A 25,001-nucleotide genomic window follows, 5' to 3' on the forward strand; every position below is an offset into this window, starting at 1 on the left:
GCGGTGGGCGCATGCGCGCCGCCTCCGCGCCTGCGCCTGCCGGCTTCGGGCTGTGGCGGTTAGTTCGAGCGCGGCGGTGTTACATGGCTGTCCCCGGCCCCTCCGTTGGAAGTCTGCGGCGGCTCGGCGCCGCGGGGGTGAGACGGGAAGGCTAAGGATGCAGCCAAGGGAGGGAAGTGGGAGGAGGAGGGGAACAGTTGCCCCTTCTCGCCTAGTCCCAGAGGTGCTTGGGAATGGTGGTGTCTGTGTCTCCTCCCTTGGGGTTCGTTGTAAACACTGACATCACATCCGCGTAGGGCGTGAGAGCTGAAAATGGGATTTGAACAGGCTTTAGGAGCTTAGGTATAAAATACGTACTTTCTACTCCTACTCTTGTTCCCTCTGCTCTGTTTGCAGTACGTAGAATGGGTTGGATTGGAAGAGATCTTAAAAAGATCAAGTACAGGACAAGTGCTGAAGAGACATCCCTGTCTGAACTTGGAATTTCCCTGGAAATTGCAATTTCAAATTTTATGCATTCCCAAAACACAGTCTAAGCAGCTTGGGTCTTAATTTATGCCTAAAACATTCTGGTGTCTGCTAGTTGGTCAAGATTGTATATGAATCCTCTTAGTATTCTAGTAGGATAACTTGTTTATTGCATATTCTCTTAGCTGTGCAGATGAATTTCTGTGACATGGTTTAGTGGTGGACTTGGCAGTCCTGGGGTCAGAGTTGGACTTGATGATCTTAAAGGTTTTTTCCAACCTGGCTGATTTTACGATTCTTTTGCCACAGCAATCACTAGCCTTATTTATAATGTGTTAGGTGTGCTTGTGAATTTTTGTTGTTGGTGGTTTTTTGTTTGTTTGTAAAGCCTAGCGGTTCTGTTTTCAGGGAGCAAGAAATTGTGTCATGTCTAGTCAGAATCAAACCCATAGTTCACAATAAACTGCAGCAGTGACCATAGAGTAAGTTATGATGGGTGTCATTCCCTTGCCAAGGTAAAATCAATGTTATTTTACACCAGATAATGTCAGGTTCTTTGCACCAATGTGAATGAAGAACTGAATTGTGATTTCTCTGTTTCCGTTATTTATGGATGTGCACAATGGATTAGGAAACTGCTCCAGCAGCAGAGTCCTCCCACATGCTGGTGTTTCACAAGTGTTCGAATTTATGCTGCAAGGGAAGTAATATGTTGTGCTTGCGAGGAACCAAATGCTAGATTTGTTCATGCATTTTCTTATTTTATTAAAAAGCTGTGTTTAAGTACAAGAAAATACAGCAATTGATCTCTTCATTTAGAGTGTATGTCCTCGTTTCAGGAGAGATGCAGTGAAACACAGCTAAGATAGCGAGAGCTGCTTTGAGTCTAATCTTTTATAATGTACATTTAAATGATTTTAACTGTAGCCTAATACTCCTGTCATTCGTTTTTGTAGTATGTAGTTACAGGTTAGTAGGAAAAAGTAGAGCAGGAAACTTTGACATAAAAAACCTAGATATAAAAATAGATGGCAGTGTTACCTATTATGTTACTGTCTTCATAAAATCTTATCTCTCAAATTTTTTAACGTATAACATGAATATTTCATCATTAGACTGTGGAGGATGTTTGCCTCTCTATATTAATATGAAGGCCATTTACATTTGTATATTGAAAAAAACAAAAACCACTTCCCTTTTCAAAGACAGTTGTTTGTGGTAAGAGTTCTATCACAAGGCATTGTAACTGTGAAACAGGTAAGTTGTCACATGCACTTTACCTGAAAATTCAGACTATATTAGAGTGTGGTTGTGCTTTCTTGTAGGATTGCCTTTCAGGAGCATTACATACTGAAGGGAAGAGTGGAAGCTCCCTAGGGTACAAAGGTAATACCAAACAATGGTGCTTTGATATATTTTTCAAAGCAAATATATACTGTGTCATTCCTAAATTTATTTTAAGTAGTTTTGTATTTTCTCATTTTAAATGGGTAGACATTCTTGATCAGGGGTTTATTCTATCTGAGAGCCAGCCTAGTAATGTTGACATTCACATAGAGAGCACAAAGGATGCTTTAGAACAGTGGTTCCCAACCAGTTTATGTTGAAGTCCTGCTTGAAGTGGTTGGTATCAGTCCACCTCATAGTACATATACTTGGCTTTAACTTAAAGGTACATATACATTTATTATTTAGAGTATCTTTGGGCTTCTTGAGAAACACATGTTGCTGGTGAATGCAGACAACAGGGTAAAACTATTTATTTATCAGACTTTGGTTATAGAAAAATTAGTGTATATGAATGCAAGCTGTAAAACTTAAGAAAGAGTTACATGGTTTGAAAACTAAATAACACCTTCCATTGTTTAAGCTGTTAAAATTTTTAATTCATTTGTAAGGGCTTATCAGTGGGTTTTTTGGTTCTTCGACCCACCTGATTAGATGGAAAGCATTTCTAGTAAGCCCTGTCAATTTCTTAACATCAGCTTCTCAAATGCAAAATAGAAATGTTACTATCTTCTGTATTTCAGGTGACACATACAGCTCACTGGAAAATACAGATATTTTTTTATCCAAATGTTCTTTAGAGTCAGAATTTACTGAAAATGGAAAAGACAACAGCATTAGATCTTCTAGTGATTTCCTCCGAAGTTTCAAAGCCTGGGATTGGTAAGAGGCGTTTTCTCTTCAGCTCTCCTTTATCATTTGTTATCTTTCATAATCTAGATAAACCATAAGTAAACAATACATTCAGACTGCACAGATGCAGAAGTCATTTTAAGATTCTTTTCATCTTACTAAGTACTGTCTGTGGCTGAGGTATGAAATAATGTGAATGCCAATTTTGATGAGGAATACTGTCTCACTTTCTAATCTAATCTGTGTATGCTGGTATTGCTAATGGGATACAGGGATAATATAAACTGAACTAGAAGGAAAGTAAAGACTGATAAACAGCTTTAAGTTTATTTAGAGATAATTTGACTCCAAAAGCCAAGAAGCATCTTTTCCGGGCTAGTTTACACCAAAAAAAGAAAAATAATTTAAAAAAGCATTTTGCATTTTTAGCTTTCCTGGAATTTGGTGATTGGTGATGAGAGGTTTTTACCTGCTGCAGATGTGCTTACAGCCTGAAAATTTTAGCTATTCTTACTAATCTTATGTCAGCATCATTTCTAATTGTTCTGGTTTAAAATCTTGTGAGTAATAATGACTTTTATCCAAATTATTTTATTCTGCTATTTGTTATCAATCAAATATAAAATTCTTAGATTGACCTATGTTTATATTTTTATACAGACTTCTCTCAATGCTCTATATGTAGTATGTGAGAAAGGTATTGAGTAATTTCCAGTTATTGCTTTTTTGTATTTGTTTAGGTTTGATGATGAGCAAGATTCATGTTGTGATTCAAGTGGTCTAGAAAAAGAAGAAAAGGCCATTAATTGGTCTGAAACTAATGCAATTCAGAATGCAGCTATGTATGTAGAAACAGGTAAATACTGAATTTTAAATATTTTTACAGCTCTGTATGAAGTATAACGCATATTTTAAAAAACTTTCTAGCAAACGTATTTCTGTTTGGTTCGGAAATACAATGATCAGCAAAAATGTATTTTAATTTGGGGATTTAACCTTTCATGTCAGTATGAGTAACACCTATAGGGTTAGTTTAGGAGGTCCAGACATTCTTGATGAAATATTAACATACATTTAAGAAAGAAAAGTCAACTTTTTATGAAACTGGTTGCCACGTGACTTTATAATATAAATGAAGAAACAGGATGGTTTGGAGGGGTTTTGTTTATTTGTTTTGATTTATTTTGTTTTATTTTGTTTTAAGTAGCTAGCTGCATTATCAAATAGTACAGCTCTTTTAAACCAGATGTCTTTTTTCAGTTTAAGGTTGGAAAATTGGCATTAGGTAGAGAAAGGATGTTAACTCGGGAAATTCTAGCTAGAAGGTTGTAGCCGGGACCAACTGGCTATTCATTCACAACAAGCGTGTGAAAATGCTGCTGCAGTTGGAGGGGTTTGTGAATCAGTGTAGCTCTGTCTCTTGTAGAGAGTTTTAGGTTTAGAAGCACATTATTGTATCCTTTTAAAAGTGGATATGAAAGTGTAGAGACAGACAGACAACCAGACAACCCCAAAGTGGCTATAAGTAACCTCAGAAGTCGGGCGGAACAGATCAGTGTAACTGTAACAGATTCTCATCAAAAGTGGTACTAAATGGGTGGGGACCGTATAAAAACAGCTTTCTGGAAACCCATTCTTTCTGAAAAGAAAACAAAACACACACAAAGGCCCGAACCAAACAAACTAACAACATCAAAAAGAATATAATTGCACCAGGAACTACATTTTCTTCATTTGTCTGAGTTTTGCTCTATATGTACCTGTTGTAGTTTAAACCCCACAGGCAGCTCAGCCCCGCACAGCTCTTTGCTCACTTTACCTTCCCCACAAGTAGGGAGGGTGAGAAACAGAAAGGTAAAAGTGAGAGAACTTGCAGTTCAGATGAAGAACACTTTAATACGTAAACAAAAGCCCCACATGCAAACAAAGCAAACCAAGAAATTTGTTTACCACTTCCCATCAGCAGGCAGGTGTGCAGCCCACTCCAGGACAGCTGGATTCCATCACATGTAATGGTTATTTGGGAAGACAAGTGCTATCAGTCTGAACATTTCCCCCTTTCCTTCTTCCCCCAGCTGTATATGCTGAGCATGACACCATATGGTATGGAATATCCTGGTCAGTTGGGGTCAGCTGTCCTGGCTGTGTCCCCTCCCAGCTCCTTGTGCACCTCCAGCCTGCCCATTGGTGGGGTGGGGTGAGAAGCAGAAAAGGTTTCAACTCTGTGTAAGCATTGCTCAGCAGTAACTAAAACATCCCCGTGTTATCAACACTGTTTTGGTCACAAATCCAAAACAGCTCTATATGAGCTACCAGCACAGTACCCAAATTTGTATTTCTGGTACTGTCACCTAGGTAATCTTGGCCTGATGTGGTACCTAGGTGCAGTTGACCTCCAAGATGTCTGTCCCCAAAAGATCATAACACTTCCCTTCAGTTATCTGTGAATTTTGGGTGTTTGACGATTTGTGAAATCTAGCCATTCCTCACTGTGCTGTCTGCAACTTTTATCAGCTTCTTACACTGTAATCTGTCATGTCTAGTGGTTTCTCCTGTCATGACCAGCAGTTTTTTAAGTCTTGTTCTCTTTAACTTTGATGTCAGGCCGGGGTCTAGTCAGCAGCAAATCACTTGCCTGAAGACCTCACAAAAAGTTCCGTACAAGAGGAGGTTTTGGCTACATTATGATTCAGGCTGTGCATAGATGTCATACAGATATCCATCAGATTTCTGTACTGAAGTGGAGGGTATAGTTTTACTTACAAAACACCATTGATCACTGATGATTTCAGCCATGTCATGAATGCTTTGAGCTTTTGACCCAGCTTTGAGCAATTCTGCATAATTCTTTAGGAGATTACTTTCTCATTTTGCTACATCTTGCTCTATATTTATTACTTTAAATGGCTAAAACAAGTTTTCGCTGTTTTGGAACAACAATAATGTCATTATTTATCTAGGATTAATTTCCTAATATAAAATGGGTTTTTCCTTTCCATAGGCAGCACCTTACCTTCTCATTTGGCTGCAAATACACAAGAAAATAGTGACCAAAATGTTACAAATGGTTTGCTAAGGAAAATTATAAGTGGAACTAATGCTCAAGCATGCAGTAGTCAAGGCTTAATACCGCCTCACATCAGTCAAATTTATGATGAATTATTTGTCATACATCAGAAGCTCCAGGTAGGAACTGGAATCACTTTAAACATTTTGTTGAGTAATGTTACAAAGACTCTCTCTTGTGACAGAGAATTCAGAAATTACTTATATACTAAATAACTATTACTTTTATACTAAGACTGTTAGTTATTACTGTTATTTATACTAATCACAATGACTTATATACTAAAATTCTATCATCATCCACCTTTCCTCTAAACAAAATTGCTGATTTGGTAGTGGTATTTTGTCTTGCATAGTCTTAAGGGAGTTTGAACGCAGTGCTTCTACATCCAAGAGTGTCTTGTGTTGAACTGTGGGCATAGAAGGAAACACCTGCAAGTACTGCTGCTTCTGAGAGCACCCAAAACTTTTCTCGTGACCCTAGGCATTCATGGCCTCCTCTTAAAACCCTCCATTCTGCCTTATCTTTATTTTTGCACTGCTGAGGAATCCCAGCAGTTCATCCCCTAGAAGGCCTACGCCACTAGCAGAAGAGCCTGCTATATGGCTTTATTCTGTAATAGCTCCCATGCTTCTGCTGGTTTCCCTGTCAGGACTTCCTTTTGCATCGTGTGAATAAAAATAATTTTGTATTTCTTTTTCCTCACTGCTTTTTCAGGGATGCTTCCCACTAATCAAAGAAACAACATGGTAATCTCATGTTCAGTGTTGACAGTCACATCAGACTCTCTTTTGTCTTGCAGTTAATATTATTACCCAAAACTTTTGAAAGCAGAAGCATAGGTTTAATTATCTTGAGTTTATAGTTAACAATCATGTAGAGTTGAATTTTGTATTCTGGGAGGCTGAAGCATCCTGATACACATCAAAGTCATTTGAGTTAATGTCTGGGGAAACTGAACACAGATAGCCATCAGGATACTTTTAATGAGTAAGCTATTATGTAACACTATAATTTTACAGGAAGCTAAGCTTATCTCTGGGAGAGAAAATTTAAATTCGGTATAAATTGTGACAATTTCATGGTTTTTAAAGCCAGTTCAACTTTTTTTTTTTTTTTCTTGATACAGAGAGAAAGTTTAGCACAGCAGGAATATGCTCTTCAACTCCGGAAAAGAGAGCATTTTATAACAGAACGAGAAACAGTGCTTTTTAGACATGAAGCAGCTTTGGCTAAAATACGAGGTGTTGAGGAAGAAGTTCACTCAAAATTTGGAATTATAAAAGAGGTGCAGTAATATATTAAATGATATTTATTGCTCTACATGCCATTTAACTTATCTTAAGCCATCATGTTTGCTGGATATATGGTACTAATTTTTTTAAATGCTTGAAATCCATAAATTAAAGTCTTATATAGAAAGTACCACATAAAATATTTAGGGGTTTGTATTGCTTCTCTTTCAAAATAGTGCATTTAATTATCTTATGCATAGATATGTTTCACAGTTAACGATTTAGAAAAGAGATAACTTGTTTCTAAAATAGAAATATATGACCACTATTAGAGAAAAAAATTGTGGTCTATCCGTACTTGTATGTAACTTAAATTAGTATCTTCGCATTAGCCGTAGTTGAAGTAGATATCCTTGGGAAGGCTTGAAGACACAATGAGATCTTATGACATAACAACTATTGCAGAGAATATTATCAAAAACCTCTCAAAGAGTTCAAAGGAAGAAAGATCAACCTAACTTTGGGAGTGTGGGAGGAAATGAAATGGTGTGATTTTGCTATGAGAAGAGCTGGTAATAACAACACTGTTCTTGTGAGTATTTCCTATTGAATTTAGGTCTTGTAAAGTTTCGAGTACTATCCAGAAGGTCACCAAGAGAAGTCCTGAGCTGTATGTAGTTTGTGTCAAAACCATAAGCTGAGAAATTACATTTCTTTAAATGATACAGATAAACCTTTCCCGCAAGCTGCTGAGGGAGGATAAGACTACATTTTAAAAAGGGGGAAAAGGCGTTGGAGGAGTGGGACCTCAACTTTTGAACAGGGAAGGAATAGGTTTAGGTGCTAATTTAGATGTTGCAAGTCATATAAGAATGTTACACCAGTTAAGAGAACTGGCTGGTGAAAACAGGAAAAATTGGTAGTTATCTGGGAAAATCTGTGGAGGAAGACTAAAAAAATAGGGTGCCTGTCCTGTCAAAAGGGAGAGTTCTACAGCCATCAACTTAATGTCAGTTCTCTAAGTAAAATAAATAAATAGATTCTGAAAAAAAGCTACAAACAAACCATGGAAACTGTGATGCAGAAAACAATGTAATACTTAACTGCTAGCATATGTTAATCATAAATTGTCAAATCGGTCTCATTTCCACTACAGCAAGGTAATGGCCATTGCTGATAGAGGAGGAGGAGTTATATGTCTGGACCGAATTAAAATGTTTTACATAGTTTTGCATGGCATTTTTGTAATCATGTTAGTAAAATATAACATAAATGTAATGCAGTTAGTGTACAGATGTAGTGAGACAGGAGTTCACAATAAAGTTGAAAGAATGTATGTAATGGATTTGGAATATCTTTTCAGTCCAGTGTTATTCAGTATTGTCAGTGAGAAGTTTGATGGTGAAAAAGAGCACATTCATTAAATTTGAAGTAAATAGCAATCGAGGGTGAATTTCAAGAGTGCTTGCAAAAGAGCATTGGGACTAAAATTGGTTATTACAAATTGAAGATATTGTAGGTCTGAAAAAACTGTACTGTTTGGGAGGTGTGAGTGTGCAGTATTGCATTTGAATAGAAATCAGCTACAGAAATGGAGGATAATGGGTGGATGCATGGGTTAAACATACAGGATGAATTGAGTGTTAATGTGCCAATCTTCAACAACATAAAAGGCTGCAACATAGAGGAAAACTGGTGTGTGTTTTTTTCATGTCTGTGATAGCAGCAGTAAGGGAAAATTAGGTTAAGTATTAGGAAAAAACCTATCTGAAAAAATAGGTAAACATACAGAGAGGTAGATTGGCAAGACTAGTGTAGTGTTGGAGGACTTAAAAACAGCCTAGGCACACCTGGGAAAAGTGAAATGGGATAGCTGATTATGATATAGATGACACTACCTGGTGTATGTAGAGGTATATATAATATATATATTATATAAAGATATTATATAAATATATACATATAAAATAGTCTCTTGTAGAGCACGAACTAAAAACATCGGTGTTATCAGCACTGTTCCCAGGCCGAAAGTCAAAAACACAGCACTGCACCAGCTACTAAGAAGAGGAAAAAGTGGCTGCTAGTGCTGAACCCAGGACAATGCTCCATCCCTGGCAGTGTTCAAGGCCAGGTTGGACAGAGCCTTGGGTGACATGGTTTAGTGTGAGGTGTCCCTGCCCATGGCAGGGCGATTGTAACATGATGATCTTAAGGTCCTTTCCAACTCTAACTATTCTATGATTGTATGTTTTTAAATTTTATATTCTATAGCAACATGAGGCAGAAGTTAAACAGCTGACAGAAATCTTGAGAGAAATAACTAAAGAAAATAGGAGGCTGAAGTCATCATTTGACACCTTGAAGGAAGTGAATGACTCTTTAAGAAAACAGGTAAAATTAGTTATTTCCTGTTATCAGTAATTTTACAAGCTACACTCAACAATTTTAAATATTTGAACTGCTTAAGTTTGGGAAATTGCTGATTTTTTTTTTTTTTTAATTTTTTGTAAGACAAGAAGTGCGTGAATGGCTGAAAGTATTTTCTCCACCTGTTTCTAGTACTTGAAATTTGACTTTTTACAGTATAAATAAAGTTGGACTTATTCCTCTGACCCACTAGCAACAGCAAAGGCTTATTCTTTCCCTTAGAGAACATCAGACCTAACTCCTAGAATGTTGATGGTTCTGGTGCAAGCTATCTTTCTCTTCCCCTTGCTACAAAATTTTCATGCTTCCATGCCTGTGTCAGGGGCTTGGAACTGGATGAGCTTTAAGGTCTCTTCCAACCCAAACCAGGCATGAAAATAACAAAAGCTAGGAGAAGAAGCACAGTTTAAAAGACTGTAGAGGGTTTATGAAGGAGAAGAGAAATCTAGTGATACATTGGTGTAAAATAATGAACAATACAGAAGAGGTTAGGCAAATGTTCCCATTTCTTCTTTATTGCCAGTAAAGGAAAGGGGTTAGCTTTTGAAACTGAAATTTTTCATTTCATTCTGATTTGGAAAGTGCAAATGAAGCATTGTTGTTCAAAGATCACAGGAAGAAATACCTCCAGCTTTGTGGCCACTTAATCACAGCCAGGACCTCTAGAGGCAGAGGGAGAAGAGGGGTGGCCATAAGGGAAGATTATGAGAGAAGAGGAGGGGTGACAGTGAGGGGGCAGCATGAATGGCCACGAGGGGAGAGCAGGGGCAGCTGTGAGGGGAGATCATGAAGGGAAAGAAGGCCATAAGGAGTGAGGGGACATCATGAGGGGAGAAGAGGAGCGGCCATTAGGGGAGTTCATGATGAGAAAGCAGAGATAGCCATGCCGGCAGAAGAGGATTAGTCACAAGAAGTGAAGGGGACATTGTGAGGGAGAAGAGGAAAGCCTGTGATGGAAAATCATGAGGAGAGAGCAAGGGGTGGCCATGAGGGATGATCATAAGAGGAGAGCAGGGACAGCCGTGAGGGAAGATCATGAGGATAGAAGAGAGGTGGCCATGAGGGACGAGTGTGAGGGGAGAGTAGGGGTGGCCATGAGGGGAGATCATGAGGGGAGAGCAGGGTTGGCCATGATTGGAGATCGTGAGGGGAGAGCAGGAGCAGTCATGAGGAGTGAAGGGGATGTTGTGAGGGGAAGAGAGGCTGTGTGGAGATTGTGATGGGGGTAGTCATGAGGGAGGTCATAAGGGAAGAGCACAGGCAGCCATGAAGCCTGAGGGTTGACCATGAAGGGAGATATAAAGGGTGACCGTGAGGGGTTGGTGCAGCAGCAGTGCAGTGTGGGCCACTGTGGGGCACAGATGAGGGGTGGCTGTGAGTGGAGATAGTGAGAGGCATCCATGCGGAGAGATCAGTTTGCCCTTAGTGACATTGTTTAGTGGTGGTTTATTGGTTTAGTCAGTTCTGGGGTAATGGTTGCACTCGATGATCTTAAAGGTGTTTTTCAACTTAGTTGATTCTGTGATTGATTGATTCTGTGATAATCATGCTACTTGTTGTATACATAGAGCATGTTTCGTATATTTGAATAGCTTACAGTTTCCTTCATCTTTTCTTGTGGAGCAAACTGGTTTAGCATGGTCAGTAACTGTTTCATTTTGCAGAGAAGAAAGCTATCACCTCATTAACAAGACCATTTTTGAAAAGTGCTCTCCATTTTCAAAGTCACTTCTTCATGAAAAGTAATGAAATGTATAGTACCTCTATATCCTGAGTGGCATTTTAGTGCCTATTCTTCCCCTGCAAATTGAAAGGTTTGGCTGCAAACCATCAAAGTGCTAGTGTCTTATTTATCCTGGAACAGGTTGTGCAGAAAGGTGGTGGAGCCTCCCAGCTGTACATGATCCTAGGCAACAGGCTCTAGGTGCCCCTGCTTGAGGAGGGGCGTTGGACCACGACATTCAGAGGTGTCTGCCAACCTCAACCACCTGTGATTCTATGACTTGTTGAGGAGTTGGATGATTATTTTGTTTCTATCGCTTCATATGCTCAGAAGAAAGAACTTGAACTGAAATGATGTAGGTGCTCAGCAACAATATCGAATTATTTCAGTGCGATAATGAAATCAAGAAATGAGTTTTGAATTTACAGATACTTAAATATTTTCTGATTCTTTCAGTTAAGTGATGTAACTGAGCTGAACAAGAAGTTGGAAGGTCAAGCAAGAAAAGTACAAGCTCGTTTAGAGAATCTGCAAGTAAGGTTTATTTTTACATGTACCTGCTTTCTTTATAGGTGACAAGTTAAATAAAACTCATTGTTACATTTTGTTGTAGAGGAAGCATGAATTGTTAACAGTACAGAAGTCTAAGAATATCTGTCAAGTGGTGCAACAAAGTAAACCTGTCAAGCAGGAAAAAGTGATGGTAACATCGAAAAATGCTAAGGTGAGAACTGGTCAAAATGAAAGATTCATTCGAAAAATATTATGTAGTGGAACATTCTCTGTGCATCTGCTAGAAATCAGAAAATGTAACTGCCAATTTTAGTTCATGAGTGAATTAGTTACAGTAAGAAAAGATACAGTTTATATTTGGGCAAAACAAGCCAGTTAAAGAATTAAGCTTGTTGCTGTTGGATTTTATATTGTGTTTGTATATACTAATACATATATATTTATTTATATGGCATGTTTTCCTCTTCCTGTCATGTTATCTTTCATCTGGCAATTAAAATTATAACGTGCTTACACTGGTTTCTTCTAATGTGTCAAAGCAAATCTTAAACTCATTGTGGTTACTGATACACTACAGCACTGTTCTTATGAATAACACCAGCTAAAAAGTACTCAGTCTGAAGTATCAGATAAATAATTTTCATTTTCTAAGCCAAAAATTATTACTACTATTACTTTATTTGTGTCCAAGCACAGGATAAACTATGCAACTGATTGATCTGTGCAGTACAGCACAGGGTCTCTGATACAGTGTCTGACTCGTCTATGCACATCTGTTTACCTTTCCCAGAGGTAATAGTAAGTTACAGGTTGTATTAATAACATACAGGCTTCTCAAGGTCCAACAGAGCACAGGTGGCCTGTTTGAGATCACTTTTTCTTTTAATATAATGTTTTCACAGGTTCTGAATACAGTAACTTATCTCCTATATTTTATCAGGCTCATCATCCTTTAAATTATGCATAATATCTCAGAACTAATATACTGATATGTTTCAGTCTGTTACTGCTTTTGCTTAGAAAAATCATTAACTTAAAAGCTGAAATATCTGATGGCATATATGTATTACAGCTACCAACAAATTCACAAGTTTATGAGCTCCTAACTTTTCTTATGGATTGGATCTCAGACCAGCATCTCAGCAAAATAAAAATACATGAAGAAAGAGGGGACAGTTCTAAACCTCTGGCTATCGAGACCTCAAAAAAGACCTGCACCCAGGAAAGATGTATGAAGGTAAAGGGGTTTAGATTGTTTGCTTGTGTTAATGTTTTCAGATTTGTAGGGTTTTTTTACATGATTCTGAGAATATAACAGGTCAGCCTGTTTTATACATGCTTTCGATACACTGATTAAAAGAAAATCACTGTTACTAAGTCAGTATTAATTCTGGCAGTGTGATGTAAGATAATTTGGCATTTGTAAAGCATACAGATCATTTTTTATTCAGTCTCAACTTAAGTTTCAGTGGTTTATTTCAAGTCACTTCTGTGAGTTGATAATGTCATGTGTTTTGTGTGGACGTAATTTCTTTTTCCGAAGATGAAGAAGTCTAATTTAAAATATTTTGATGCCTATATTAGATATTGAAGTTTCAATTTACAACTGATAAATGGTGATACTATGCTATACTTTTAACACTTTTATTGTTTTCTTTCTGGGGATACCAAGGTTTGGAAATCAGTATGGTGTTTGGAAAATCTTTTACTGTTTTTTTCTTAATTATGTTACTTTTATAACCATTGAGTTTGGATTTACCAAGATTGAGCATATAAACTTTTTTTTTTTACTTTTGCATGTAAACCTCTGTAAAATTTGAAATCTCTTGGTTGTGTGCAATTCTTTTACGTGTACTGGATCTGCCCAGTGAGTATTTGCATATGTAACCTGTTCAACTCCAAGAGACAGTTGTGAGTTCTGTTTGTTTTTCACTTATACATTAGTTTCATATACTTCATGTAGTTTTACTTCTGTATATTTCTGCAGCTTCTGCCTCTAGCTACTGAGCAACTCCAGTGGATGCCATTTGTGAATTCCAAACTACACATGCCTGTAATTAAATTTATTTACTGGTCTATAAGACAGTTAGACACTGGTGTTCAGGTAAGATAAATAGTTCTCTTGCAGTATGTTGGGATTTTTTTAACTTAAATTCATAGAAGATATTAATAGAGTTTTTGTTTTAAGTACATATGAAAGTTGGATGCTTTCAGGTAGTATATATGTAAAACCTGTGCTGTCTTTACAAAGCATAAATTGACAGTGTTTGCCACAGATAGATGGCAAGTGAAAAATTCGTTTTCAGGCTGATTTTAGATTTTGCATTCTGTAACTAAACAGAATTTTCTTAAGTAGTTGATCTCTTAAGTGGTGTCTAAGCATCTCAGAAATTCTATTTTTACATATGTATTTACAAAACTTCTGCATTAGAAAAGACTTTTCAGGTTCGCTTTATGCATGGGATTTGTGGAAAGTGATGGAGTAAGTGTGTGACAAAGCCGGGAAGTAATTTCGATTTTCATGCTCTCTGTTCAATGTCTAACCTCTCGGCACTCCTTATTCTCTGACTAGACTGCTGTGAGAAAAGATCTAGCAGTATAATAAAGGAAAAGACAGTAGATATATTGTAGAGACTCAGTATAATGCACAATGCTTTCGGTAGTGCTTTTGCTAAAGCAAAGGTAGGAAATCTTGTAAATATCTTGAGTTTAAATTTAGTAGAATAATGAGCTGTTGATTTTATTGCTAATAAGAAACTGTGTTTTAAAATAGCATATTGTGATGTTTGATTCTGAAGTAATATTTCTGTATAGTTTATGATGAAAAGGCTAATAGAGCCGAGCTGCGGAGTGTTCTTAAGTTTCATGATTAGACCATGATTCTGTAAATGCTTTTAAAGAGTATGATTTGAGGCAGCCTTATAAAATAGAGTTGGCTGAAGATGAGCTTATTCTCGAACCAGAGGCAACTTAAATAATATCAGTGTGTCAGGGGCCCTCATTAACTAGTCTCATTATGAAGTACGTGTTGATATGATACAGTGATAATGTTGTTCAGCTGCTTTTGTAACACGAAGTAGTATATTCTGTACAGATTATATCCCAACACATGGTCAAACAATTTGCTACCTAATATTTAATCATTAGGGAAACATGTATCTCTATATAGTACACAGTATTTTAATGTGTTTTAGTGGTTACTCTAACTCTGCATTTTTTGAAACAGCATGCAGCAATGACATCAACAATGAGGAGACTTGGTGAAGATATTTTCAAAGGCATAGTAGTTAAGGGAAACCCAGATAGTTCTTCTGAGCAGTCTACAGAGAGTAAATCAAAATTGGCAGCTTTTTTTAAGAGCTCCTGTATGCCTTTGAGATTTCTCTCAACTTTAATTGTGCTTAAAACAGTGACACAAGGTAAGTTCTATTTTTTTAAATGTTTATTTTAGTCATGTGCCTGGACAAAAACCATTTTGGTTATACTGTAGAGTCTACTATGCTCTATTAGTGAAAAGTGGGTTTACTTGAGTTTTACTAGTTTGCAAAGCAAAATATATTGGAAACAAGTATGAATCTTGCTATTAATCATTTAACGTTGGAATTTGCACGTTCCTTTTAATACAACAACTTCCTGTCAGACAAATCAACATTCCTGAAGAAGGGGAAAAGACATGCTGGTAATTCTATAAAACTGTCACTGCAGCAGCAATTGGTTTACCAAGATCTTTGTTGCATTGAATCACAAAGCTAGTTGCTCTTCCATAAACTAAATAGTGGATTTTGCACAGTTGTTTACCTATCCCTGAAAGGCTGATCATCTGCAGTGCCAAGTGTTTATTTTCTGACATATTAGTTATCTTTATAGATAAATTGCATGTTCATAGGTATTTCTTATGTATCTTTAATGACACAGAGAAAGCCACTCATGTAGTGGATGGTAGTTGTTGAATCGAATTGTGTGTGATAGAACATAAAAAGGACATGGAACTGTTGGAACAAGTCCAGAGGAGGGCCACAAGGATGATCAGGGGACTGGAGCACCTCCCATATGAAGATAGGCTGAGAAAGTTGGGGCTGTTCAGCCTGGAGAAGAGAAGGCTGCATGGAGACCTCATAGCAGCCTTCCAGCATCTGAAGGGGGCCTATAGGGAGGATGGGAAGGGACTCTTCATTAGGGACTGTAGTGACAGGACAAGGGGTAATGGGTTAAAACTTAAACAGGGGAAGTTTAGATTGGATATAAGGAGGAAATTCTTTCCTGTTAGGGTGGTGAGGCACTGGAATAGTTTGCCCAAGGGAAGTTGTGAATGCTTCATCCCTGGCAGTGTTCAAGACCAGGTTGGACAAGGCCTTGCGTGATATGGTTTAGAGCGAGGTGTCCCTGCCCATGGCAGGGGGATTGGAACTAGATGATCTTTAGGTCCTTTCCAACCCTTACTATTCTATGATTCTATACGTCCTGAAATTGCTTTGTCCTTTGGTCTAGTTTAGTATACAGTCCAAACTCCAGCCCTTACCTATCTGCTGTTCCCCTCTTCTTCTACCAAGTCTGGCACTGCAAATGGCTATCCATAAAATATTATCTATATTGAAAACTGCTACTCTAACTGTCAGTTCTTGATGCAATTGTCCTTTCAGATTTCACTGTTAAATAGACTCATTTCCAAGGGCACCATGTTCTGTTTACATTAAAATGTTTTAGACTTCAAAGCCAGACTGTCAAATGGCCTTTTTATCCAAATTATTCCAAAATTCCTATTTTGATGTAGCATAGTAATGTAATAGTTTGTTAACAAGGCGAAAGCAAACAAGGTCAGGAGATAACACAGTTTTGAAAAGAGTGTCTTCTTCAGGTCATGACAGGTTACTCTGCTTGTGCAGTTTTTAAAATGCTGTAGGAAATTTTGTCAGTGGGGCCTTCTTTGAAAACAGATGCTGTCTGAAAAGACTTAAAGATTTTTGTTAAGATGATGACAAAAATTGAACGTTTCTTGTGAGCTCTAAATGTTGAGCACATTATGAGAGGAGGCACAAACTCAGGTTTTTAATGCTTTCCTTCCTTATCCTTTTGACATAGAGATTAGTATATACTTCTCTGTCAGAACCCAGAGAAGAAAGACCTTAAATCAATATGACTTACAGAGATCTTTTAATAACTGATAGATTAACTTTGATCATTTACACATTCCTCCCTATTTCTGATTTATATACGACTTCTTAAAAAACTTTAGCACTAGTACATAATCTGAATTATGCTTGAAGGTTCTTAATTCTTAAATCTGCAGATTTGATGAGTAATCCCAAAGAATGTCTTACTTTGACTTCTTCTATTATTTTTCTGTTTTGATGTCTTTTTTTCAATTCAATAATGGCTTAAATGATTGCTATAAAACAGTTCTGTTCACCTGTGCAAAAAGAGTCATCAGCATAAAAGCAGCAGAGTTGATAAGTCCCCTCTCAATGCTAACTGCAGTATAATTGTCATATATTGTCAAGTTGAGCTTCTGACTGTATATAAACACTTGATTTTTTTGTACATTTATATCTTTGAGGGGAAAAAAACCCAACAGATATCTTTGTAAGAAATATAGTCCAAACAGCCTTCAGTGCCTGTTAGAGGATTATTCTATCTGAAACAGCTACATCATTTTCAGCTCACACTTCTGCCTTTTATTAATTAAAAAGTACTGGGGGGTTGGGGATCACAGGGCGTACAACTCCTTTCACTGTGGGGGTTTGTTTTTCCACTTTGTTCCCAGGATCCTCCCACTTTTCACATTCTCAGATGAGTATAATATTAAAGTAGGATTCTCTACTTAGAACTTACATAATTTTCTGTTGGCAATAAAACAGGAAGTTTGGGTCTTCCTTGCTTCATGGGAGAGGGAGAAGGTAAAGGTTTCAAAGTGACATAATGAGTTAGCAAGAGTCAGCTTGTGTCAGGACAGTGTGAGAAAAAGCTGTGGAAAATGTATCTCAAATAATAGAGTAACTGTTCTGTCAGCTGACTTGTTAACTGCTGCCTTCAGTTAGGAAGCCTTTTCCTGTTCAAAGGAAATAGGAAGCAAGGTGTTGCAGATCCTTTTATGGAAGTCAGGCAGAAAACTCTAATTATATGCCATCAAAAGCAGGTGCAAGAGGTGATTATTGTCTACCTGGAGCTACTTAGGAGTACTGTGGTGCTGCATAACTGGGATTTTCTGCAAGAGTAAGCTTTATAGGGATAGCATAAGAATTAATGTATCTATAACCTTTATCCAACTGTTTATGATGCTAACCACTTATTTTTCCCTTTTCAAAGACATTTTGATAGCAAGTAGTTTAAGTGGGGTTACGGCTGAGCAAACTGACCTAACTTCAGAGACGGTCCTAGTTTGGGCAGGAGGGTTGGACTAGATTCCAACTTAAATTATTCATTGGTTCTATTTTTGCAATATCTTTTAATCAGAATGGTTTCTATTTTAAAATGTTGTTACTACTAACATATCCCCCTCTGCTAGTCAAAGAAATTGAGACAGGTTACAGAGGTGTGAATTTTCAAGGTAATCCTTGAAAACCATGCCAGAATGTCAAAATCCAATGCCTACTTTGGCATCTGATCGTTTTTTCAGTCTCTTGCATGAAATATGTTATGAATTTTGGGCCATTTTTTAGACAGCAGAGATCTACACCACAAAATTGCTTCCATCTGTGGCATAGTGGGTGACACTAAACAGGGGTGCCAAGAATTTTAAATCCATAGGTAATGAGCAGTGTTCTTGTTCGTAGAAGTCATACTTCTGGATTAGATGGTTGAGCAGATGAGTATGCCTTTATGCTTAACTGACCTGTGCAGTATTTGTATTGTGAGTCTCTACAGTAAATACCAAATATAAACATGGTGGAAATCCACCCTTGACATCATTAATGAAAAAAATGCAGTATTTCAGCTGTCAGAGAAAACTATTTCAGTCAAGATATTTTGGTGAACCATGGTAATTACTCTTAAATTGGGACTCACATTTCTAGAAATGTTCGATGAAAATGATAAAAAAGAATTGCAAGACAAAAAATAGTTATTGCAGAGACTTAAGCAGATGAATGCTCTTGATTAGAATGAATTAGTTTAGTTTCTCATGGTTGCTTTTTACTGCTATCTTCTATAACATGGAAAATAAGTTTCATTGTTAAACATATGTCGAATATCACTCTGTATGAATTTTGATCACTGTGACTACATGGCACATGGCACTAATGATCTAGTGATAAAGTAACACATTGGTTTTGAACATAGATCCCATTTCCTTCCCCTTCCGTCCAGCAGATGGCACTGTAGTTAAGCTTTTGCTACAGAATACATTGTTCCCTTCTACTTAATTTTCTGCACTCCAGATCATCAATGCTGTTCCAAGATACTAAGAAATATCTAACATCAGGAAATTAAGAAAATTGGATTGGTTCACTTAATCTACATTCCGCATATAATTTAGTGCACTCCAGAGTGGAGGGGTGTATAAGATGTGTGCACTGAAGCCTAAACTACAGCTTTTATAGGAAGGAATCGGAGTAGTTGCTCTTGGCAGCATGGTCTAATGTGAGGCATCCCTGCCCATGGCAAGGGGTTTGGAACTGGATGATCTTAAGGTCCTTTCCAACCCTAAGCATTATATGATCTATGAAATTAATCGCTATTCTTCAGACAAATCAGCCCTTAACTCCTTTTAATAGGAGTTTCACAGATGTTGAAACTAACATTGTCTCAAACTACGCAAGTTTGTAGTTTTCTCTTACGCAATTTGTAAGTGTATTTTTCTTCAACATACGAGTTGTAGATTGTCTTTTTCCTCACTTACAATAAAATGTTAGGGAATAAAAACAAGCAGATGATGTCTTTAAATAAAAATAAAATTTAATATTTTCAGCCATTTAACTTGCCAAGAGTTACTGAAACAGTAACTCTCAGGATAGTTGTTCACATATTGCTTAATGGTGCTATATTATAGAAGTTTTATTGCCTTTATTCTGATGTCTTACAGTGGATTACCTGGCTCAGGCATTTGATTCCCTTCGAACAGACTTGAAGACAGGTGAAGGGAAGGCCTTATTTTTGGAATACCAGTGTGTGCCTGTTATATTAAGTCACCTAAAAGCATCCAGTAGAGGTCTGCTTTCCATTGCTCTTGATGGATTACTTCAGATGACCATGGAATCTGGTAAATTTGGATAATTAATAAAAATAAAATAAAATCATTATGAGAACAGGTAAGGTAAGCAGAAATACAATGTGAAAAATAGAAGAATTCTTCTGTGTACATATTCTAACCTAGCATTAGAATTTGTTTGTATCATGTAAATTCATCAGAGACATAAGGTATGTTTCTTAATTGTCTTTCTCTGAGTTGTCATGTCTTTTCCCTCCAAGTTCCTATGCTTTATATTTTGTCCTGGTTGCTTTCTATTTATTGATGTGAAATTTTTCATTGCTATTTTTAGGTTGGCTTTTCCATTTATTCCACTGAATTACCTTGCAGATGTTTTTCTTTGAAGTCAGGCTGTGCCAAGGAAGCCATATCATGAAAACCTGCCAGCAGGTGGAGATAAAAAATAGGCTTTATTTAATTTATTTTTCTAGTTTGAGGAACAGCTCATCCCAATCATTTTTCAGTTTCTGATAATTGGAAATGGCCTTTTTGAAAGAGATGGTCATATTTTGCTGAATTTTACTGTGCTGTCACCCTGTAAAGGTTTTATAATCTCGTTTGCACAGCACTTTTCCAAGTGATACAGGCTAAGAATCAGTTGATAAACAACTGGATGAACACATGAAGGTAGTGAGGCATTCCAGTGCCATGCTGAATAAACCTTCTGACTGGTTTGGGTAGCGTTTTTTTTAAGATAAGAATTACTCACTGTCTTCTAGAACAGAAAAGCAGAAGGGGCTGCTGCTATTTTTGAAATGTATGTTGTTATTTTGGAAGTATTTTGTTACCAGGCATTGTAGTGGCAAAAATAGCAAGCATGTTTGACTTGGGATGGAACAGGATTGAGTTAAAAAGCCATTTTGTACTGATGTGAGTGGCAGAAATATTAAACTAAAGTTTTAATCTTCCTTGCAGTCTCTTTTTCAGACATGTAGTTAGTGTGGTCTTACACTGAAGTATTCTTCCTAATAGTCATAACTATGATTGGTAAAGTGACTAGGAAAGAGGTAGTTGTATGCACAAAAGTAAGCTGAGCAAGGTGGATGGTGTCTGATATTACTTTGGGTAATGCCAATAAATAACAATACATTTTCTGTTACCTAGCAGTAGTTGTTGTGATATACTAAATGCCTGAAGTTGGAAGAATAATGGAGATACACTGTGACTCACATTTTGCCTTGTTGCTTCTCAGAGAAGACGTATTATATGTGAAATCAGGGAAGGGGGGAGTAATGTTTAATTCAATTGACATTTGATTGAGAATTTATTTCTCAGTAACTGAGTATAATGCCTTATGCAGAGCCTTATCTCTTTAGTAGAATAAATAGCCAATAAGCCAATACAATAGTTACAGGCATGTTCTGCTGTTTTCCATTGCATAGTGTGTTGCAAGAAATTGTTAGCAGTGAGAAGTAGTGTTGTTGTTGTTTCATTCCTATATAAGTGTTCTATTAAAAAGTCATTAAAAAACAAACTAGAAGGTGGCACTGAATATTCAGAGAGCTCACTGTGTTAGATTAAAACAGGAACTTATGATTTTAATGCTGTATTGGTGTGCAGCATTAAATATAAAGTTGGAGGTAGTTGGCCATATACTAAAATATGCAATATTATTACCCCAGAAGACAGCATCTGACCAAAAGGAGGCAAAGTCTAGGCTCTCATTTTTTTGTTATGTAAGATACGCAATCAAATATTTGCTCAAAAATATTACCTGAATATTAGCTGAAATTGAGTTGTAGATAATTCTTAGGATACAAAATATAATTTTAAATAATTTATGGTTTATTTCATGCCTTTTGCATGCTGGAGTGATGCTTTTCCTTCACATGAGCTCAGTGACCTAAATTGAAATCTAGTTGGTTTTAGTCTATCTTCAGTGGAAGCAATAGGTTGATTTTAAATTCCACATTTGGAAGAGTTAAGAGCTTGTTATGAACCTGACAATAGAAAATCAGCCCAACAAAGGTATCTTATCCCTTTTCTCTTACTACATCCTGCTAATATTTTTACCTAAAAATGTCCATAATGGTGCATGAGTTGGTCCATTTGAACTTAAGCCTTCTATTTTAAATGTCTTTTCCAGTAGCTGACACAAGTGAAGCACAGCACTGAAGCAGCAGTTTAGCTATATTTTCACTGTAGCTGTCTACCATTATTTCTTTTTCATGGTAAGATGGGATGAATGCCAGTTCAGGTTTATTGTTTTCAGTCTCTTTTCTGGCTCTCCATATCAATTACTGGGATTTCAATCCATGTTTGTTTTTTGAAGGATGCCTATCTTTCCTTTGCTGGAAAGATTGGCTGATTAAAAGCAGAACCAAGGTAGCAAGTCCTTCAGGGTATTTTTAATGGTGGTGGTATTTTGCTTGAATCTGGGGCTTGAGATGAGTGCCGTTAGATTCAGCTTGATCTTTCTTTTCATCTTTGAAACAAATGAGTGGTCTGTAAAGACAGCTTTCTTTCATCCCATTGAGTAAAAGACGAAGAGATACATTCCTCCACTTTCAACAAGGATGAAAGATTTTGGTACCAAAGATTTTCTTACCTTAGTTAAGGAAAGTAGGCTACCAAGCCATGATGTTTGGTTTTTAGTCCCATCTTTAAGCTATGAACCTGTCTGAAGGTAGAAGTAAGAACAAAACTATCTCTGATAGTACTGTCACAGAAAATAGATTTAGTTTCTTGGTAAACTCTGAATGTGCTGGTGATAGATCTCCACAAATGTAGTGCTTTGACTGCCTTTGAAATTTTGGGAGCAAAATGTATTAGCTGCTAAATACCGATATGTTTCAGTTAAGTCAAAAGGCTTATAATGTATTTATTGCTTAACAAAACTCTTACAATTTCCCACTTAAATTACTGTTGAAATTAATTTAATAAATAAATTACTATTTCCTTTAAATCATCCAAATTTTTACAGTATGACACCAGTGGCTTCCAGAGTATCTTCATACCCAAGTTCTCTTCCCATACCGAGTTCTCTTCCCAAGACTACAGATTTCTTTTATCAACAGATCTTGTTTCTAGGACAGTAGTTGCAGTACTCTGTTCAAGAGAATTCCTGGATGCCAGACATGAAACATTTTCTGGAAAAAGCTAGTAATAAATAGCATGACCTCAGCAAGAAAATTTGCTCTGTGGGTGTTGAAGAACACCACATCATTAGTTTTAAATCACCCTGTAGTTGAATATGTGTCATATGCAGTCTTGTTGAATACTGTTGTTCCTGTCATCTCGCTTCTTATGCAGCTTCCTGTGCGTTTTTTTACCTGTGAATCACTTAAAAGGGTTCCAAAGGATATAGCGAATTTATAGTCACCTATCACAAATACCTCTGTTGAGCTGTGGTCTGATTCATGCTTGATTTGAGATCCGCTATCTCAAATTTGATATCAAGCACAGAACTGCCTTCCTCAGTTTCACCCTTTGCACTTTTGCACAAAGACTGTGTGTCTTAAATTCCTACTGGCTAACTTCGATCATGTAGATTAGTACATTCCCCTTTCCCAACCTTATGTTCATTCAAGGAAATCAAAACTTGCTCATTAGACATTATAAAACACTGGGCTTTGCTTTAAATAAACCTTATGTTTACTTTGTCTTCAAGCTTACTTCTGTTTTACAGAGAGAATATTTTGCATTAGTGTGTGCTTATTTACAAATACACAAGTGCATATTGGAAAAAAAATCTCTAAATGACTCATATTCACTCTAAGATGTATTCTCATAGGGCTTAAGTATGATTTCTTAACCATATTAACATTGCTTAAGAGTTTTAGTAACTGCGGAAGTGACCTGTATTTAAACATTAACTGAACCTTACTTTTAATTTTTTTTTAGAAGAAAATATTATTGGTATGGATAGCCAAGTCTTTGTCCAGATTTACTCTTTTTACAGGGGAGTTAAGACAGTGGAGATAAAAAAAATGTCTCCATAGCAAGAAATTGTAATTACTTTCTTGTAAATTGAATTTCAGGTCCCTTCCAACCCAAACCATTCTATGATGCTACGAATCTTTTAATGTGGACTGCATATATGGACACTCTCTTCTCTTGCTTCATGTTGAGATGCTTCCATGACTAATGCTAGGTATTCTACAGTTCACACTGATCAAGTGCTTGTAAAAATCAGTGGTTGGAATCTATTAGGGAAACCCAAACCTACTCTTCCTTTTTTTTTTTTCCCCCCTGGAGTCTTCACATTTTGGGACTTTAAAGACTACAAGCAGTGAAGGAATGAAGTAAAAAAATGCCTGTATGCTTAAACAGATTAAAACTTAAATGTGTTTTTCAGCATATTATCTTTACTGGTTACTTTGCAGGATTGAAACTTTTCAAATGAGCTTATTCTGCAGTACTGAAAGGGTAAAAATGTCAATTCTGTAAATAGCCGTACTAAGGTAGGATTCCCCCTCACCTGTGTGAAAGGCAGATGTGAAATTATCCTGAGGAACTGTGTTTGAAGCTAGAGCAAATGAAATTATTTACAGCTTATGTGGGATAAGCATTGAAATACAAGCCATTTAAAAGGAAATCCTTCCTCTATTATCCTGTCTTACCTTTGTAATATTTTTACTCATTCTTCTGAAAACAGTGAGCAATTATGTTGGATTAATAGATGTCTGTTTAATATTTTAACCACAGATAAATATCTCTATTAATACATCTGTTACATACAGCCTGTGATAATGTTAGGACCGACCTATATATTTGCTGAAAGCAAGCAAATACACCAAAAGTTTGTACACATTTTTGTTGTTTTTATTTTGTATTTGACTAGCAGAACTACTACACTTAGTAGCTGACTTTTCAAAGTGAATTTAGAGCAACGTCTTAATTGAAATAATTTCATAAAGCCTCTTTTTTCTTTTTTAGTAGATAGTACAGTTGTTGCGGTTTGAGTAACATCTGTGCATTGTCAGAGTTTGGACATTATTTACACGCTTACCTGCAATTTGAGCTTACACAATCACAGGTTATGCCAGGTTACATTTATTTATGCAAAGTCTTCCTTATTAGACTTTGTCACTGACTTTGAAATACTGTGCTTAGTTCTGAACTGGTTATTACAGGTGTGGAGATACAAGAGCAGAGGAAACAAGGCAGACAAGATCTGACGGAAAAGGCGTTAGAACAAAGTTCCTTTATGTGTCCTCTGTAAGAGAGTTGTGATTCCTTCAGTAATTCTGGTAGTTCATTAGGCTTTTTCTAGTTTCTTGAGCAAAATAACCCATAATACTGCAT

General features: G+C 36.8%; 1 protein-coding gene across 4 annotated transcripts in view; it reads left to right on the forward strand.

Moving 5' to 3' along the window:
- Window positions 1-1,630: 1,630 nt before the first annotated feature.
- Window positions 1,631-25,001, forward strand: part of CCDC138 (coiled-coil domain containing 138) — a 32,735-nt gene continuing 9,364 nt past the window's right edge. For 2 of the 4 annotated variants that reach the window (XR_009729097.1, XM_061377565.1), the window contains exons 1-12: window positions 1,632-1,854; window positions 2,499-2,637; window positions 3,348-3,463; window positions 5,609-5,793; window positions 6,804-6,962; window positions 9,181-9,300; window positions 11,516-11,593; window positions 11,673-11,783; window positions 12,645-12,809; window positions 13,560-13,676; window positions 14,799-14,991; window positions 19,590-19,766. Coding sequence is in view for 3 of the 4 variants with exons in the window: in XM_061377565.1 (XP_061233549.1) it covers window positions 3,448-3,463; window positions 5,609-5,793; window positions 6,804-6,962; window positions 9,181-9,300; window positions 11,516-11,593; window positions 11,673-11,783; window positions 12,645-12,809; window positions 13,560-13,676; window positions 14,799-14,991; window positions 19,590-19,766 (1,321 nt within the window). In the remaining variant the exon portion in view is untranslated. Of the gene's footprint in view, window positions 1,855-2,498; window positions 2,638-3,347; window positions 3,464-5,608; window positions 5,794-6,803; window positions 6,963-7,301; window positions 7,502-9,180; window positions 9,301-11,515; window positions 11,594-11,672; window positions 11,784-12,644; window positions 12,810-13,559; window positions 13,677-14,798; window positions 14,992-19,589; window positions 19,767-25,001 lie in introns of those variants that run through there. The other 2 variants (XM_061377567.1, XM_061377568.1) reach the window with 2 other exon arrangements.

Source organism: Neopsephotus bourkii, unplaced genomic scaffold (assembly GCF_033783945.1).
Source record: "Neopsephotus bourkii isolate Nb327-2 ecotype Australia unplaced genomic scaffold, CSIRO-AGI_Nbou_v1 NB_1760, whole genome shotgun sequence".
In the NCBI taxonomy this organism is placed as follows: Eukaryota; Metazoa; Chordata; class Aves; order Psittaciformes; family Psittacidae; genus Neopsephotus; species Neopsephotus bourkii.